This window comes from Jaculus jaculus, chromosome 21 (genome assembly GCF_020740685.1).
Source record: "Jaculus jaculus isolate mJacJac1 chromosome 21, mJacJac1.mat.Y.cur, whole genome shotgun sequence".
Taxonomy (NCBI): domain Eukaryota; kingdom Metazoa; phylum Chordata; class Mammalia; order Rodentia; family Dipodidae; genus Jaculus; species Jaculus jaculus.
Window position 1 is genome coordinate 5,408,070 of NC_059122.1, and position 17,600 is coordinate 5,425,669.

Here is a 17,600-nt window from a genome sequence, read left to right on the forward strand (position 1 = left end):
GGGCTAACGGAGCGCATCCAAAGGCTGCAGGAGGGCTGGAGAGATGGCTTAGCAGCTAAGGCGCTTGTCTGCAAAGCCAAAGGACCCAGGTTCGATTCCCCAGTACCCACGTAAGTCAGACGCACAAGGGGGCGTAAGCGTCTAGAGTTCATTCGCAGCGGCTAGAGGCCCTGGCACGCCCATTCTCTCTCTCTCAACTTAAAACAAAACAACAACAACAACAACAACAACAACAACAAAAAAGGCTGGAGGAGCTGAATTTCCAGGCTTAGTAGTTTTAACTATTTTGTATTTATTTATTTGTAATAGGGCCTCCAGCCGCTTCAGGTGAATTCCAGACGCATGTACCTTGCGTATCTGGCTTACGTGGGTCTCAGGGAATCGAATCTTGGTCTTTTGGCTTTGCAGGCAAATGCCTTAACCATTCAGCCATCTCTCCAGCCCACAGCCACAGGTTTAGTATTTTTGTTTCATTCAGTGGTAGGAAAGTGCTCTGAGCTATATCCTGACCTTTTTTTTTTTTTTAAAAAAAAAAAAACAACTTTATTTTATTTTTTATATTTTTTCACTTATTTATGAGAAAGAAGCAGAGAGAAAGAGTGAGAATGGGCGTACCAGGGCCTCTAGCCACTGCAAATGAACTCCAGATGCATGCGCCACCTTGTGCATCTGGCTTTTTGAGCGTACTGGGGACCCAAATGTGGATCCTTAGGCTTTGCAGGCAAGCATGTTGACCGCTGAGCAATCTCCGGCGCCCTCCCTCCCCCCCTTTTTTTTTTTTTACTTTTTAACAGTTTCGCAAGTTGCTCAGCGGGCAGTAGGCATTGAACAACTCAATCTGATTCTACTATCCCAGCCTCCCAAGTAGCTGGCATTACAGGCATGGGCCACTAGACCTGGCTTATTTTAGGCCTTGAGTCTGAGTCTAATGGGAGTGACAAGTTATGTGTTAAGGAGGAGCGACCCAGATCTCTTGGCTAGGAGGACCTCATGTGCAAAGGCAGAGAGGAGGGAAGAGTTTACATCAACTCGAACAAGCGTTTGGAGCTGGGCACAACAGGTTCCAGTTTTATTACAAGTGTGTGGACACATCGCTTAATTTCTGAGTTTTACAGACATGTCTCCCTACCAGGATTATTGATTGATAGGTTTGGATAGGCTGTGGCTCTGTGGAAGTTTTGTAAGCTGTTAAGTGCTTTTTTATATTTATTTATTTATTTTGGTTTTGTTTTGTTTCACTCCAGCCCAGGCTGACCTGGAATTCACTATGTAGTCTCAGGGTGGCCTCGAACTCACGGGCGATCCTCCTACCTCTGCCTCCCGAGGAGTGCTGGGATGAAAGGCGCCCGCCAGGCTCTCTGTTAAGCGCTCTGTAACTCACCTCTGCAGCTGCTGGACATTGCGGGGAATCAGCTCACAGAGATCCCCCAGGGGCTCCCCCAGTCGCTGGAGTACCTTTACCTTCAGAACAATAAGATCAGCACAGTTCCCGTCAACGCCTTCGACTCCACCCCCAACCTCAAAGGGATCTTTCTCAGGTAAGCTATCCCTCTGGGGGCCCACCCACGGCCAGGGGTGTGGGCGGGGGTTTTGGTTGAGCCACATACAGACAGCTTGTAGGCAGATTGGTGTGTGTGTGTGTGTGTGTTTGTGTAGGGCGGGCTTTAATGCTGACAGGTTTTGTGGGGACCCTGGGCACACACCCAAAACACTGACCGTCATGCACGGCCACCAGGTTTAACAAGCTGGCCGTGGGCTCCGTAGTGGAAAGCGCCTTCCGGAGGCTAAGGCACCTGCAGGTCTTGGACATTGAAGGCAACTTTGAGTTTGGTGACATTTCCAAGGACCGTGGTCACTTAGAGGAGGAAGAGGAAGAAGAGGAGGAAGAGGAGGACGAAGATGATGAAGAGGAGGAGCAGCCAACAAGATAGTGTCAAAGTAACCCAGATCTGAACTAGGTGGGTGGTCCGCGTAAGGGTGGCGCCCACCTTTTCTCAACGGCGCTTTCCTGCCTCTGACCCGGGGTCTAGGGTCTCTGTGTCCATCCCTCATCTGCCCTCTGCTCGATCCCTTCACAAAACTTTGCACGTGGAATGTATATATACCGGGCCTGGCGGAGCTGTTTAGGGACAGAGTGACATCAAGTCTATGGAGGCTGGCCCATGCCAGGGGCTTCTGATCTGTGGGGACAAATTCTCAGAGCAGCCACATTGGGGTGGCGTGGAGGGCTGGGAGAGTTTGCCTAAGGCACTGAAGTAGGGTTGCCCAGAGAGCCAAGACACTTGTATGTAACACAAACACACACACACACACACACACACACACACACACACGTTACTCTAGAATATATTGGCAAGCATGGTCCACGTACAAACTTGCATGCACCTACGTGCGCACACGTGGATACGTACAGGGGCGTGCCCCTCTCTGTGTGTCCACGCGCACAGACTCTTGAGTGCAGACACACATGTGTGCACACACCTGGCACACACATAGACTTCTCCTGAAGTAGAGGGCTGCCTGGGTCTCTGTTGTTGAGAAGCCAAGGGAGTTGGGGGTACCGCCAGGGCCCCCTGGATGTGTCCCACACAAGAGTCCTCCTTTGGCTTCAGTTAGTGACTGACGATGAGGTAAGAGTAAAGGCCCCCCCCCCACATCCGCCCTGGGGGAGCAGTGCCAATGGCTCATTCCACGGGCATCTCCATTCAGAGTCAAGCTGGCATGAGCGGTGCTATGGCGGCAAGCTGCCAGGTAGTTAAAAGAGTGGGTATGAGGCGGGCTGTGCTGGGCCAGGGCGCTGGGAAGCTGCGGTCACATGCGGGCTGGTGGCTTGCTGTGAATTTAGGTCAGCCTGTTGGATCCTGGGGTGCAACGGAGCCCATGGTGGGGCGGGGGGGGGGAGGTTTGCTGTTGATGGATGATGATAGATAGCCTTCTGGATGGAAGATGATGGTGGAATTGGGGTGGCCGCTGTTGACAGAGAGCAGCCTGCAGAGCAAGAGTGTGAACATGGAGGGACAGGTGACCCCTGCTCACGCAGGCTCACTTCGCTGAGGTTTTGTCCTTGCAGAGCTAAGATCAATAGCAGCAGTGACTGACGGCCCTCACGGGTTGGACTGTGTATGGAGTCCTGGGGGTGGGGGTTCGGGGAGGAGACTGTCCCCATCTGGAGGTGTTTGCCATGGTCAGGGCAACTGAGTGAGAGCCTCGGGTGAGCCCCAGGGCCCGCCGGGACCTAAGGTTCTCATCCACATGACACGGTCACCTCCCTGTGCCTCTGACTCCCGACAGCGCCTCCTCTTTGTCACCGCTTGGAGCGGCTTGCAGTCTTGGCTTCCTGGAGCCCCTCTGATGTGAATCCACTTCCCCGGGGCTGGCTGTGGCTAGCCCCCGAGTCACCCGCACATCCCATAGACCCGATGGACTGCTGGACACCTTCCCGCGACCCAGGGCGGTGCCCCGTGAGCCCCCTCCCGGCGTGCCCAGCCTTGAGCCTGTGGGGTATCCTGCCCTCCACAAGCAGCCTTGAAGTCTTGTGTCCCACCGTCCTGTTTCAGACACCACGGAATCCCTCCACACTCAGCTTGGCCACACGCATAGCCAGCTACACATCACCCTCCAAATGGGCAAGCTCTGCCCAGACCCTAATGCCATACTCCTGATCTCTGGGTCACACAGACACTTCTTCCCCCACTCTGGCCTACATGGGCAGCCATTCCCTTCCCTGTCCATACACACACACACACGCACACGCATGCACACACACACACACAGTCCTGCGCAAATAAGTCTCTGTGGTCTTTGCCACCCATAGCTCTTGTTCCTGGCCAGAATAACTCGCCACGTGCCTCGTCCTCTCCTATCCGGAGAAGACACAGGGCCATCTTCCTACCGGGTGACCAGGTGTTTTCTAAACCTCCGGGGACTCACAAAAGCTGGCTGTGTTCCTTGCCCTTGTCCCTCCCTTTGGGGAACCAAAACCTTTGGACTTGTACCTTCGCCTTTTTCCCCTACCCCTGTCACTAGGGTGGTCCACCTGCTGAGAGTCTCCTCCTTGCCATTCTCTGCCAAACCCCAGGCAGCATCGGGGGCCTCCTGTGCTGCTTGGGGGTGCGCGCGGTTGGGGGGGTGTGTAGAGAGTCTTGGGCAGGAGGCAGGCAGTGTGGCAGAGCCCAGGAACACAGTTTTCTTTGGGTCTGCAGGGCAGTTCTGGGTACCTCTGGTTTGGTTTGGTCTGGTTTTGATTTTTAAGGAGTGGGGGTAAAAAAAAAGAAAAGAAAGAAAGAAAGAAAGAGAAATCACAAAGCCGATTTTCCTGTTACAGAAAAGCTAATATAAAACATTATCCCTGCCCTGGCAGCTGAGTCGTGTCTGTGTGTCCTTCCGGCCAGGTGCTAGGTTGCCGTCTGTCTGCCCTGGATCCAACAGGCAGCACTGGCAGGAAAGAGGCCAGAGCTGGTTTATATTTTTTTTTGGGGGGGGGAGCCCCCACTGGAGTCTCACAGGCAGCGGGCCAAGGGATCCGTGCCTAGCACAAAGTCAGGGGAGGTCTGGTGCCTGGAGCCCCTCCCTCAGTGGTAGGACCAGCCTGGCACACAAACCACACACCCCTCCCATGCCCATAAGCTGAGCCTCTGGGCAGGGGACCGGCCGTGCTTTGGGCTGCTCAGTTAGAAGGTTACCTTTGTGCTGACGGGTTGTCCCTGATGAGGGTCTGTCCCCATTAATGTGGTAAGGGACCGGGCATGGTGGCACACACCTTTAACCCCAGCACTCCCAGGGAGGCAGAGGTAGGACGATCGCCGTGAGTTCGAGGCCACCCTGAGACTACGTAGTGAATTCCAGGTCAGCCTGAGCCAGAGTGAGACCCTACCTCAAAAAACAAACAAACCAACCAAAGTGGTAAGGGGCAGGGATGAGGCCTGAGGGCTGGGGCAAAGCTGACTTGGCGGACAAGGTCTCTGCATGCTGTCCCAGAAAAGACGTAACAGACACGCCCAGAATGCTACTCACCCCCGTCGGGAGTAGAGCTGGGTCTGGGGTTGGAAAGGGTACAGGGAGGTGGTACCCAGCTGGCTGCCCTGGGCACAGCCGCTCGCCCCATGGTGGTTCGAGATGCCCATGGCCTAGGGACTCTCCTGTTGCTGGAAGTGTGTGGATATATTTTTGTCGGGTCTGGCCAAGAAAGCAGACTCCCACTCATGGGAAGAAGAGGTTGGGGTTCTGGGTTCCCCGGAATCTGAAGAGTTGTGTCTCAGCGCAGCGGCACCAAGCTCTTCCATATGGAACATCTGATCTCTCTCTCTCTCTCTCTAAGGAGGTCACGCCTCAACAGAGGAAGGGCAGCTCAGAGTGACCCTGTAGTAGGTGGGCTTATTTGGGGCTGGGGTCCTTCCTGGACTCCTGGGAGAAGAGTGGAGTTTGAAGGTGGGTCATGTGCCTTCTAGACTCTCCAGTGACCTTGGAGAGGCCTGTCCCCTCCCTGGGCCTCAGCGTCCTCATGGACGGCACAGTGTGAGTCCTTTCTAACCCCCAGAGCTCTATCTTGGGGACAAGGCGTGGCTCAAGCAGGTAGTGTGGCCAGGGTCGTTCTGCATGCCACCAGCATGAATGAGGGGGTGCTAGAATGTCACTGTGAGCCTGGACTCTCTCTAAGGTAGAGTAGCTGGCTAAGATTTCCTTGCCCCCCCTTTGTGTGTGTGTGTGTGTGTGTGTGTGTGTGTGTGTGTGTGTGTGTGTGTGGTTTTTCAAGGTAGGGTCTCGCTCTAGCCCAGGCTGACCTGGAATTCACTACGTAGTCTCAAGGTGGCCTTGAACTCTCGGCGATCCTCCTACCTCTGCCTCCCCGAGTGCTGGGATTAAAGGTGTGCATGATGGGCTCGAGAGATGGCTTGGCGGTTAAGGCACTTGGCACTTACCTGCAAAGCCAAAGGACCCAGGTTTGATTCCCCAGGACCCATGTAAGCCAGATGCACAAGGTGGACGTGTCTGGAGTTAATTTGCAGTGGCTGGAGGCCCTGGTGCACCCATTCTCTCTCTCAAATAAATAAGTAAAATATATATATATATAAACCGGGCGTGGTGGTACACGCCTTTAATCCCAGCACTCGGGGAGGCAGAGGTAGGAGGATCGCTGTGAGTTCAAGGCCACCGTGAGACTACATAGTGAATTCCAGGTCAGCCTGGACCAAAGTGAGACTCTACCTCAAAAAAAAAAAAAAAAAAAAAAATATATATATATATATATAGACCTGAGTGATAGGGACTGTGCTCAGACCTCAGCTGTTCTGATCCCTGCACAAGGCCCAGCCTCAGACAGGCCTGTTGAGCAGGTTGATTGCTCTGACAGACACATCCTTACAGCCCCCGGGAGGCTTCTCTGGACTCTTGTGCTGCCCTGAGTTTGATCTCAGCCCAGTATAGTTGAGACAGGAGGACTGCCAAGAGTTCAAAGCCAGAGCTGGAGAGATGTCTTAGCGGGTAAGACATATGCCTGCGAAGCCTAAGGACCCCGGTTTGATCTTCCAGGTCCCATGTAAACCAGACAGATGTACATGGTGGCACATGCGTCTGGAGTTCGTTTGCAGTGGCTAGAGGCCCTGGCGTGCCCATTCTCACTCCTTCTCTCTCACTCCCCTTCTCTCTGTCTCTAATAAATAAAAATAAAATCTTTAAGTTCAAAAAGAGTTCAAAGCCAGTCTGAGGTGCATCATGAGTACTTGGGTCAACCAGGATTTACTTAGCAAGATCCTGTCTTCAAAAAGAAAAGTAAGAAAAGACACCAGTGCACAGTAAAAACAAAAAACAAAAACCAGAAAAACCAAAGACCTTGGGCTGGAGAGATGATGGCTTAGTGGTTTTGGCTCTTGCCTGCAAAGCCAAAGGACCCAGGTTCCATTCCCCAGGACCCACATAAGCCAGAAGCACAATGGGGCGCGTGCGTCTGGAGTTTGATTGCAACGGTGAAGGCCCTGGCACACCCATTCTCTCTCTCCCTCAAATAAAATTCTAATTTAAAAGAAATAACAAAAACCGAAGACCTTTATTTAGTTATCATGAAATCTGAAAACACAGGTTGGAGTGGGAACTCTGATCGTACCAAAGCTACACAGACTCTGGGGAGTTCTGACCCCAGACCACCTCAGGCTGGATTTCTCTTCCTGAGGCCCAGCTGCCCACCTGTCCCATGGGATATTGGCCTTGTGCCCTTGGGAGTCTCCCAGCTCTAGGAAAGATGTCTGTCTGCGCATCAGACACGTCGTTGCGCACGGAAACGGGCAGGCTGCTGCATGGGGAACACGGTGGGTCTCGGTCCTCTAGGAATGGGCTGACCCTGGGAAGGCGGCTGTTGGGCCGAGAGACCGATATGCTATGGGAACAAGGCTGGCCAGGACACGGAGGGATAGAAATGCTCTTATATCTTCCTAAGTTGGAAGCAGTGGCAGCTGTGTGTCCCTCTGTCTACAGTTGGCCCTGCCTACCAGCCTACCTTCTAGAAGGGTCCGGGGCTCCAAACCTTAGCCTGATACTTGTGGGAGACTTGGAAAAGTTTTTTTCTTTTTTGCTGTGGCTCTCAGGGACCCAAAATTTCCTCTATAAAGCGGGGGACAGTGGCCCCTACCTGGCTCAAGCCATGGAAATGGTCACAGCCTGGGCTTGCTTGGGCTAGGTAGCGTGATCACTGGCTGGGGGTCCTGAACGTACCTGTCATCTGAGACCCCCCCCCCCATTGCTCATCAGTGGCTGATTCCAGCCAGCTAGAAGTGGGAGAGACGTGTGGATGGGGGGTGGCCAGACCCTACCAGCTGCTCGGGAGGCATTGTGAGTTCAATTCCTGCCCCTGCCCTCAGGTCCTGGCACGGCCCTGCAGACCTATACCTCACACATTGGTCTCTAGCTCGCTGATCTCAATAGTGCAGTGGTCCGGGCTGGCAGCGACGGGCTCCTCGTCCTCCTCCACCTGTATTGGGATGTGGTGGGGGCAGGTGGGGCCGAGGGTCAGCTCCGAGGCCTCAGCCACGCTCTTTACGCAGCCGTTCTGCTGGGTGGCCACGATCTCCTGAAGTGGCACGGGCTTGGTCTCACAGGGAGACAGTTTCTGGAAGAGAAGTAAGCATTGGTGGGAGCGAGAAAGAATGAGGGGACGGGGGAGGGGGGTGGTGTCTGGAGGGATGGCTTAGAGGCTAAGGCGCTCGCCTGCAAAGCCAAAGGACCCAGGTTCGATTTTGCCAGGACCCACCTAAATAAAGCCAGACACACAAGGTGGCGCATAGATCTGGAGTTTGTTTGCAGTGGCTGGAGGTCCTGGCATGCCAATTCTCTCTGTCTCTTTCTCACTCTCATAAATAAATAAGTAGATAGATAGATAAATAAAATTTTGGTGGGGGGCTGGAGAGATGGCTTAGCGGTTAAGCGCTTGCCTGTGAAGCCTAAGGACCCCGGTTCGAGGCTTGGTTCCCCAGGTCCCACGTTAGCCAGATGCACAAGGGGGCGCACGCGTCTGGAGTTCGTTTGCAGAGGCTGGAAGCCCTGGCGCACCTCTCTCTCCCTCTATCTGTCTTTCTCTCTGTGTCTGTCGCTCTCAAATAAATAAATTTAAAAAAAATTTAAAATTTTGGTGGGGAGTTGAGGCAGGATCTTATTGTAGTACAGGCTGACCTGGAATTCACGATGTAGTCTCAGGGTGGCCTTGAACTCACAGTGATCCTCTTACCTCTGCCTCCCGAGTGCTGGGATTAATATATAAATAATAATATATTAATATTTAATTAGTAGTTAATATATTAATATATTTATTTTTCATCTATTTATTTGAGAGAGAGAGAGGCAAAGAGAGAGAGAGAGAGAGAGAGAATGGGCATGTCCAGCCACTGCAAACTAACTCCAGACACGTGCGCCTCCTTGTGCATCTGGCTTACGTGGGTCCTGGGGAATCGAACCAAGGTTCTTTGGCTTTGCAGGCAAATACCTTAACAGCTAAGCCATCTCTCCAGCCCTTAATATCTATCTATCTATATATTTTTTTAAAGACCACGGGTAGGTGCAGCCAGGCAACCTTAGGGCTGGGAGCCACTGAAATAGGTTTTCTTGCCAGCATGCTGGGTGGCATTGGCAGGTGGCAGGTCTTTGTGGGCACCAGTTCCCAATGTGTCTGGTGTCCTGCTATCGTTGTCTTGGTAGCAGAGGGGCCAGGGAAGGAGTTGGTGACTCCCTGCCTGAGCCCCAGCTTGCTCCCCATGGAGGAGCATGGCTTAGTATACACATGGCTACAAAGACCAGACACAAACCCCCGACTCAGAGGAAGGCATGGGTCTCTCAGGGCGAGGCTGTTGCATCTTGTTCTTGCTGCTTCTCTGGCCTCACTACCCTGGCAGGTTCTCAGGGAGGCGTCTGTCACCTGCTACGGACAACAAGCTCCCACCCAGACCTGTGGAAGATGTGACAAGGTGCCCCAGCCGGTGGATGGGGCAACCGGTGCCCTGTCCGCCCGCCGAACTCCACCCCCTGGTGGCCTCTAGCAAGGGTACCACTCTCACCTCGGTGCCCACGTCCCGAGCAAAATCCTTTCGGCAGATGTGGGCCATGATCCCCGCGGCGAGCGCATCCCCCAGCACGTTAATCATGGTACGGAAGCGGTCCCTGGGCAAAGCAAGGTGGGCAGTTGAGCTGGGTAGAAGGTCATACTCAGCCCTGAAACAGCTGATGTGGGGCCCGGCCCTTAGAAAGGCCCTGCCAGGGGCCTGGAGAGATGGCTTAGCGGTTAAGGCGCTTGCCTACAAAGCCAGAGGAGCCAGGTTCGATTTCCCAGGACCCACGTAAGCCAGATGCACAAGGGGGTGCATGTGTCTGGAGTTCATTTGCAGTGGCTGGAAGCCCTGGTGCCCCCATTCTCTCTATATATCTTCCTTTCCCTCTTTCTCAAATAATAAATCAAATATTTTTTTTTTTTTTTGAAAAAGGGTTGGTGTGTGCGTGTTTGAAAGAAAGGCTCTTTGTGGTTAAGGCTCTGTGGTTACTATCCAGAAATAGTTGCAGAGGGGCTAGGGAGATGGCCCAGCAGTTAAAGTCACTTGCCTATAGAACTTGCCACCCCAGGTTCAATACCCCAGCCACCCACATAAGCAAGAGACTGCCCCCTACAACACACACAAATACATTTTTAAAAAAGTTTGTTTTTTTTTTTTTAAAAAAAGAAATACTGTGCTGGAGAATTGTTTTAGCGGTTAAGGCACATGCCAGCGAAGCCTAAGGACCCAGGTCCAATTCTCCAGGTCCCACATAAGCCAGATGCACAAGGTGGCACATGCATCTGGAGTTCGTTTGCAGTGGCTGGAAGCCCTGGTGCGCCCATTCTCTCTGTCTTTCTCTCCCTCCATTCCTCTGTATCTAATAAATAAATAAATAAAAGCAATAAAAGTATTTTAAATAAAAAGAAATATTGCTGGGCATGGTGCTTAGGAGGCAGAGGTAAGAGGATGGCTGTGAGTTTGAGGCCACCCTGAGCCTCCATAGTGAGTTCCAGGTCAGCCTGGGCTGGAGTGAGACCCTACCTCGAAAAACCAGAAACAAAGAAAAAGAAGAGGAGGAGGAGGAGGAAGAAGAAGAAAAAGAAATAGAAAAGCCTTATAGAATTCAAAAGGCCTCCTACGTTCTCTCTTGGCCTCTGGGATCCCAAAAATCGCACGGTCAGTCTCCTTTGTACCACACAGGACAGCTGCCCGGTCTTCTGCCTGGGGGAAGGGACTCAGGTGCCCACAGTGAGGGTGGGGCTGGGCGGGGTGGGGGAGACCGTGACAAAGCTCACTCACAGAGCCCAGTCCACCGCAATGATGAGGTTGATGTCATCGGTGGGCAGCCCCACAGAGGTCAGCACGATCACCATGGTGACAAGTCCAGCCTGCGGGATGCCAGCTGCCCCGATGCTGGCCGCCGTGGCTGTGATGCTGTGTGGGGGTTGTGGGGGGGGGGGAGAAGAAAGGGGGTGAGGTGGGTTGCTGGGAAGCCAGGACTTGGGGACAGCCAGTGGATCGGGAGTATCCTATCGGGACTTCTCGGGGCAAATGCATTGCCATCCTTCTTTGCAGACAAGGAACCCAGGCCCTATTTCTGGCCTCCGCGGGAGGAAACTGGGGTACCCTACATATGGAACGGTCCCTCTGCAGGTTCGGAGCCACCCAGAGATTCTGGTTGCTTGCCAACCAAAACTCTGCCCTAGCCTGACTCTGGGTCTGGGCTCTCAGGTCAGGGGCGCTCTCAGATCGGCTCACAGGGTACCCCCCTCAGGCTCTGCCACACCCTACTGGCACATCCCCAGTTCCAGGAGCACTAATCCGCGGGCGGGCATGCCCTGGTACTCGGTTGCCACGGGGCCCAGCTGGCCACGAGACCCTGCGGGGTGTGCGTCGTCGGGGACGAACCTTATGGTGATGATCTGACCAAAGTCGAGCTCGTAGTTGTTGACCTGGGCGATGAAAATGGCAGCCACGGCCTCGTAGAGCGCGGTGCCGTCCATGTTGATGGTGGCACCCACGGGCAGCACGAAGCGGGCGATGCGCCGGTCGATGTGGTTGTTCTCCAGCAGGCACTTGAAGGTGATGGGCAGTGTGGCTGAGCTATGGGCAGAGGGGCCAGTGTCTGCCCACCACCCTCCTCCTCCTGAATGGCCGGGGGTAACCGCTGCAAGGGAGCTGGGACACATACGTGAGTCTGCCTTAGCCAAGAGCGTGCATGGGGAGGGGATAGGGGCGGCTGGAGAGATGGCTTAGCGGTTAAGCGCTTGCCTGTGAAGCCTAAGGACCCCGGTTCGAGGCTCAACTCCCCAGGACCCATGTTAGCCAGATGCACAAGGGGGCGCATGCGTCTGGAGTTCGTTTACAGTGGCTGGAGGCCCTGGCACGCCCGTTCTCTCTCTCTCTCTGCCTCTTTCTCTCTCTGTCGCTCTCAAATAAATTAAAAATAATAATATAATAATAACAAAAACAACAAGAGTGTACATGGGCAGACCACGCACCGTGCACTAGGACACTAAGCTGTCCACTTCTTGGATGTGTCCTGTAGCTGGGGAAAGGCTGGCCAAGAGCCACGCTACTGGGCCAGGAGTATTGAAAGTAATGAACTATTGGGACCTCACTGGACTGTCTGGGCCTAGATTTCGGCCTACCACCCAGCACACCCCCCTTTAAAAAAAATTATATTATTATTATTTTGGTTTATTTGAGGTAAGATCACACTCTGGCCCAGGCTGACCTGGAATTCACTATGGAGTCTCAGGGTGGCCTCGAACTCACGGCGATCCTCCTACCTCTGCCTCCCGAGTGCTGGGATTAAAGGCGTGTACGCCACCACGCCTGGCCCAGCACACCTTTTAACCTCGGGTGCCTTAATGTGTCCGCCCCCCACCAAAACCCAGATGACAAGATGAATAGAGAGGGACCAAGCCATCTGATGCTCCGAACAGCACTTGGAGTCCCTCGGGAAATGCTTCTGTGGTGGTAGGAGTGATGTAGGGAGGTCGCGTCAGGACGTGGGAGTGTGGCCGAGGGCCAGGCAAGAGAAGTGGCCACTGCCTCTGGACCAAAAAGGTAGGTTTGCCGGGCGTGGTGGCGCACGCCTTTAATCCCAGCATTCGGGAGGCGGAGGTAGGAGGATCGCCGTGAGTTCGAGGCCACCCTGAGACTACATAGTGAATTCCAGGTCAGCCTGGACTACAGTGAGACCCTACCTTGAAAAACCAAAAAAAAAAAAAAAAAAAAAAGGTAGGCTTGGATCCCCACGACTTCCTCCACATGGGGTCTACACATTCGCTCTGGGGTATTTGGGGGGGCACCCTTTCCTCACAATGCTTGTAAATCACTACTGCCTCCTCTTCCTCCCTGCTGACTGACAAACTTGTTTCTGGTCCTTCCGACTCCCTAAGGTCCTTTCCACTCATTTGTGGTGTGTATGTGGGGGGGGGGGTGTCCCTGAAACCGGCCATGGGTCCCACCAGTCACAGGGGGCTTTCTCACTCCACGGGGATCACCCCAGCCTCCAACAGCGACCCTGTATGGCAGGGGTGCAAATTATCCCAGTCTGAGTGTGGGGACCCTGAGCCCGCACCCCTCTCCCCTGGGGAAGTTAAGTGACCACTCGCCGTCATGGTGACGGTGCTAGACAGAATTGTGACTCAAACCGTTGGCTAACTAGTGATATGGCCGAGGGTGAAACAGGACGTGTGGTCTGGACGTGCAATCTTCACCACACTCCATGTTTCATATTCTGAGCTGAGGGTGCTGAACTCCATGCTCAGTGAGGGACCTTTGGGACCATGGGCCGAGGAAGGCCTCAAGAATGACGTGGTGGGGGGGGCGTTGCTGGAGAGATGGCCTAGCGGTTAAGGAGCTTGCCTGTGAAGCCTAAGGACCCAGGTTCGATTCTCCAGGTCCCACCTAAGCCAGACGCACATGGTGGCACATGCGTCTGGAGTTTGTTGGCACTGGCTAGTGGCCCAGGAGCACCCATTCTCACTCTCTCCCTCTCTCTAATAAATAAAAATAAATCAGAAAAAAAAAAGAATTAAAAAGAGAATGACTTGGGGGCTGGAGAAATGGCTTAGTGGTTAAGGTGCTTGCCTGAGAAGCCTAAGGACCCATGTTCAACTCTCCAGATCCCTCATAAGCCAGGCCCACAAAGGTGAGGCAAGCGCAAGGTTGCACACGCCCACTAGGTGGCACAAGCATCTGGAATTTGATTTCAGTGGCTGAGGCCCTGACACGCCAATTCTCTCTCTCTCTTCCTCTCTCTCTCTCTACAGAAATAAAAATTTTAAAAGGGGGGCTGGAAGAATGGCTTAGTGGTTAAGGAGCTTGCCTGCGAAGCCTAGGGATCCCAGTTCAATCCTCCAGATCCCACATAAGCCAGATGCACATGACATGCATGCATCTGGAGTTTGTTTGCAGTGTCCAGAGGCCCTGGCGTGCCCATTCTCTCTCTTTCTCTCTCCTTCTCTCTCTAATAAGTAAATAAAAATAAAATAAAAATAAGCCAGGCGTGGTGGCGCACACCATTAATCCCAGCACTCGGGAGGCAGAGGTACGAGGATCGCCGTGAGTTCGAGGCCACCCTGAGACTTCATAGTGAATTCCAGGTCAGCCTGGGCTAGAGTGAGACCCTACCTTGAACCCCCCCCCCAAAAAAAAATATATATATATATGTAAAAATAAGAAAAGAAATGTTTTGAAAGGCCAGTCTGTTGGGCTTGCCTCAAAAAAAAGAAAGATAAAGAAAAGAAAAAAAAGGAGAATGATTTGGACAGGCAGGGCTTCTACTTCTACTTGTGATATGACCACAGCATCATTGCCACCACACAGGAAAGGCCAGGCTAGCATTCTCTATGGTTCTGTGGCTGGGGCTGGCTGCTGGCTAGACAGATGGACAGAGTTCTATCCAGCCACACCCCTTACCCAGCCCACCCCACTGTTCGCCCAGGGCTACCTGGAGGAGGTGGCCAGGGCTATGAGCAGGGCCTGGAGGACGCCGCGGATGAACACGATGGGGTTCTTCTTGGTGATGAGGAAGTACAGGAGAGGCAGCATGAGGAGACCGTGGACCACCAGCCCGCCCACCACGGTCACGGCGTAGAAGCCCAGCTTCTTCCCCACGGCCTTGGGGTCATCCATCTCCAGGATCTTGCCGGCGATGAGGAACACGATGCCAAAGGGGAAATACCTGGGGTGGCAGGGTGCCTGGCATCAACAATAGATGGGCGAGGGTCCACCCCGCTGGGTGGCGCTGTCAATGGTGTGATCGGTGTCCCTTCCCATCTACCTGGGGCTCACACGAAGGACCGCGTGAGGCGTGTGTGATGACCTCGTGCTTTTGCCTCGCCTTTGTGCATCTGGCTTACCTGGGATCTGGAGAGTCGAACGTGGGTTCTTAGGCTTTGCGGGCAAGCGCCTTAACCGCTTAAGCCGTCTCTCCAGCCCCTGGCCTTTTCTTATGCGGAGAAGGGGGGGGGGCCAGGTCCTCAGCCACCCCCCAACTTCACCTCCCTTTGCCCTCCCCATCTGAGCCTCTGAGGGCAACTCCTGCCTTTGCGAGGCCCCGTTTCAACCACACACCTTTGGGTGGGTGGGTGGGGGACCCAGGTATGACCCTCTGACTAGAGGGTTCCCACGATCACAACTTTGAACCATGAGATGCCGCTGGTTCTCACTTCTAGTGTGTGCTTTCTCGAATGTGTATTTTTCTCTCCCCCTCAAAAAAAAAAAAAAAAAACCCGAAGCTGAGCAGCCCCTACGTGGGGGAAACTGAGGCCAAGCAAGCAGCAGAGCAAGATGAACTCTGAGCTCTGGTGGTTCGGGGCCCTGGCTAAGCCTCCAGTGCAACTTCCTGCTGCACTCCTGGACAAGTGGACATCACCACTTCTCAGGACATGAGGGGGTGGGGGAAGAAGAGGAACTTTCTAGAGGAAGCTTACCACACGGCCACTGCTACGATCTTCATGACGGACTCATTGAGGCACTGGCAGAAGCTGACCAGGGGGACCCCGCTGTCCCCCATACGGCCCAGCATGATGCCTGTGAAGACATACAACCCACGTCACGTCTCTGCCGGTAGTATGAACTTCTGTTTATTTTTATTTATTTATTTATTTATTTGAGAGCGACAGACAAAAAGGCAGAGAGAGAGAGAATGGGCGCGCCAGGGCCTCCAGCCACTGCAAACGAACTCCAGACGCGTGCGCCCCCTTGTGCATCTGGCTAACGTGGGACCTAGAGAATTAAACCTGGGTCCTTAGGTTTTGCAGGCAAATTGACATTCCAAAAAAGCTGAGAAATCTTTAAGAAAAAAAAATGGACACATTTCTAAATGCACAAACCTCCCCAAAATAGAAGCAGATGACCTCAGTAATCATTCTCATTACAAGTAAACATTCTCATTACAAGCAATGAGATTAAAGCTATAATTAAAAGGATACAAATCATTGATCATAGGGCTGCTTACAATGCAGTCTTCCAGACACAGAATGGCCTGGTTATCCGTAACCTCGCAGTGCCTGGTATTACCAACACAAGACCTTCATAACAGTAGGAAAAAATGATGACATCAAAATAAGGGACTAGGGCTGGAGAGATGGCTTAGTGGTTAAGCGCTTGCCTGTGAAGCCTAAGGACCCCGGTTTGAGGCTCGCTTCCCCAGGTCCCACGTTAGCCAGATGCACAAGGGGGCGCACGCGTCTGGAGTTCGTTTGCAGAGGCTGGAGGCCCTGGCGCGCCCATTCTCTTTCTCTCTCTTTCTCTCTCTCTCTCTCTCTCTCTCTCTCTCTCTGCCTCTTTCTCTCTGTTGCTCTCAAATAAATAAACAAAAATAAAATAAGGGACTAATTGAGAGGGGGAAGGAATATAATGGAGAGTGGATCTGTGAAGTGGAAAGTGGAGTAGAGCAGGGAATTATTATGGTTTACTGTCTAGAATTAGGGAAGTTGCCAGGCGTGGTGGCGCCCGCCTTTAATCCCAGCACTCGGGAGGCCTGGGCTAGAATGAGTCCCTACATCGAACCCCCCCTCAAAAAAAAGTTATAAAAGTTGTTAAAAGGGCTGGAGATGGTGTGGTGGTTTGATTCAGGTGTCCCCCATAAACTTTGGTGTTCTGAATGCTAGGCTCCCAGCTGATGGATATTTGGGAATTAATGCCTCCTGGAGGGAGTGTCTTGTTGGGGGCGGGTTTATGGGCTTTATAGCCAGCTTCTCCTTGCCAGTGCTTGGCACACCCTCCTGTTGCTGCGGTCCACCTTATGTTGGCCAAGGGGTGATGTCCACCCTCTGCTCATGTCATCGTTTTCCCCTGCCATCGTGGAGCTTCCCCTCACGCCTGTAAGCCAAAATAAACCTCTTTTCCCCAGAAGCTGCTCTTAGTTGGGTGACTTCCACCAGCAATGCAAACCGGACTGTGACAGATGGCTTAGCAGTCAAGGTGCTTGCCTGGGAAACCTTAAGGACCCAGGTTCGATTCCCCTGGAATTCACTATGTAGTCTCAGGGTGGCCTCGAACTCTCGGAGATCCTTCTACCTCTGCCTCGCGAGTGCTGGGATCAAAGGCGTGCGCCACCACATCCAGCTTAAAAATATTCTTAAAAAAAAAAAAAAAGTCACATGCTTTTGAAGGGTCCTGAGAGTCCTGAGCCACACCCTTGATGGCTTCATGATAAATCAGTAAGGTTGTGGGGGGGGGTCTTGAGGTCTTAGAGAAAAATAACAAGGGAAGAGTCATGGTGAGGGAGGTCACATGGGACTCAGGAAATAGCCTAGATGGCTTTGGACAGAGAGGCAGCCAGTGAGATGCTATGGGGTAGACAGGCCACATGGGCTTTCATGAGTAGTACCAACCCTCCACACCAACTCCAGACCTTCATTCAAGGTCCCTCTGGCTGAGGGCAGAGGTTAGAGGCTGGGAAGAAGGAAGGCAGACTAGGCCAGATCCAGATCCAAGAATCCCCTCCCCCCAAAAAAGGGACAGGAGAGCCGGGCGTGGTGGCGCACGCCTTTAATCCCAGCACTCGGGAGGCAGAGGTAGGAGGATCGCCGTGAGTTCGAGGCCACCCTGAGACTACAGAGTGAATTC

The 17,600-nt window shown here is 53.2% G+C and overlaps 2 protein-coding genes across 6 annotated transcripts in view; one reads left to right on the forward strand and one right to left on the reverse strand.

Moving 5' to 3' along the window:
• Nucleotides 1-6,548, forward strand: part of Podn (podocan) — a 35,276-nt gene extending 28,728 nt beyond the window's left edge. For 3 of the 5 annotated variants that reach the window (XM_045139288.1, XM_045139287.1, XM_045139284.1), the window contains exons 9-10: nucleotides 1,390-1,538; nucleotides 1,736-4,359. In XM_045139288.1, the coding sequence (XP_044995223.1) occupies nucleotides 1,390-1,538; nucleotides 1,736-1,931 (345 nt within the window). In that variant the 3' untranslated portion in view covers nucleotides 1,932-4,359. Of the gene's footprint in view, nucleotides 1-1,389; nucleotides 1,539-1,735; nucleotides 4,360-6,528 lie in introns of those variants that run through there. The other 2 variants (XM_045139286.1, XM_045139285.1) reach the window with 2 other exon arrangements.
• Nucleotides 6,549-7,748: 1,200 nt separating this feature from the next.
• The window catches only part of Slc1a7 (solute carrier family 1 member 7), a 56,472-nt gene continuing 46,620 nt past the window's right edge, over nucleotides 7,749-17,600 (reverse strand). Inside the window, exons 6-11 of the mRNA XM_045139295.1 lie at nucleotides 15,458-15,557; nucleotides 14,473-14,706; nucleotides 11,418-11,612; nucleotides 10,809-10,943; nucleotides 9,537-9,639; nucleotides 7,749-8,098 (exon numbers count right to left, since the gene is read on the reverse strand). Coding sequence (XP_044995230.1) covers nucleotides 7,880-8,098; nucleotides 9,537-9,639; nucleotides 10,809-10,943; nucleotides 11,418-11,612; nucleotides 14,473-14,706; nucleotides 15,458-15,557 — 986 coding nt within the window. The 3' untranslated portion in view covers nucleotides 7,749-7,879. The remainder of the gene's footprint in view (nucleotides 8,099-9,536; nucleotides 9,640-10,808; nucleotides 10,944-11,417; nucleotides 11,613-14,472; nucleotides 14,707-15,457; nucleotides 15,558-17,600) is intronic.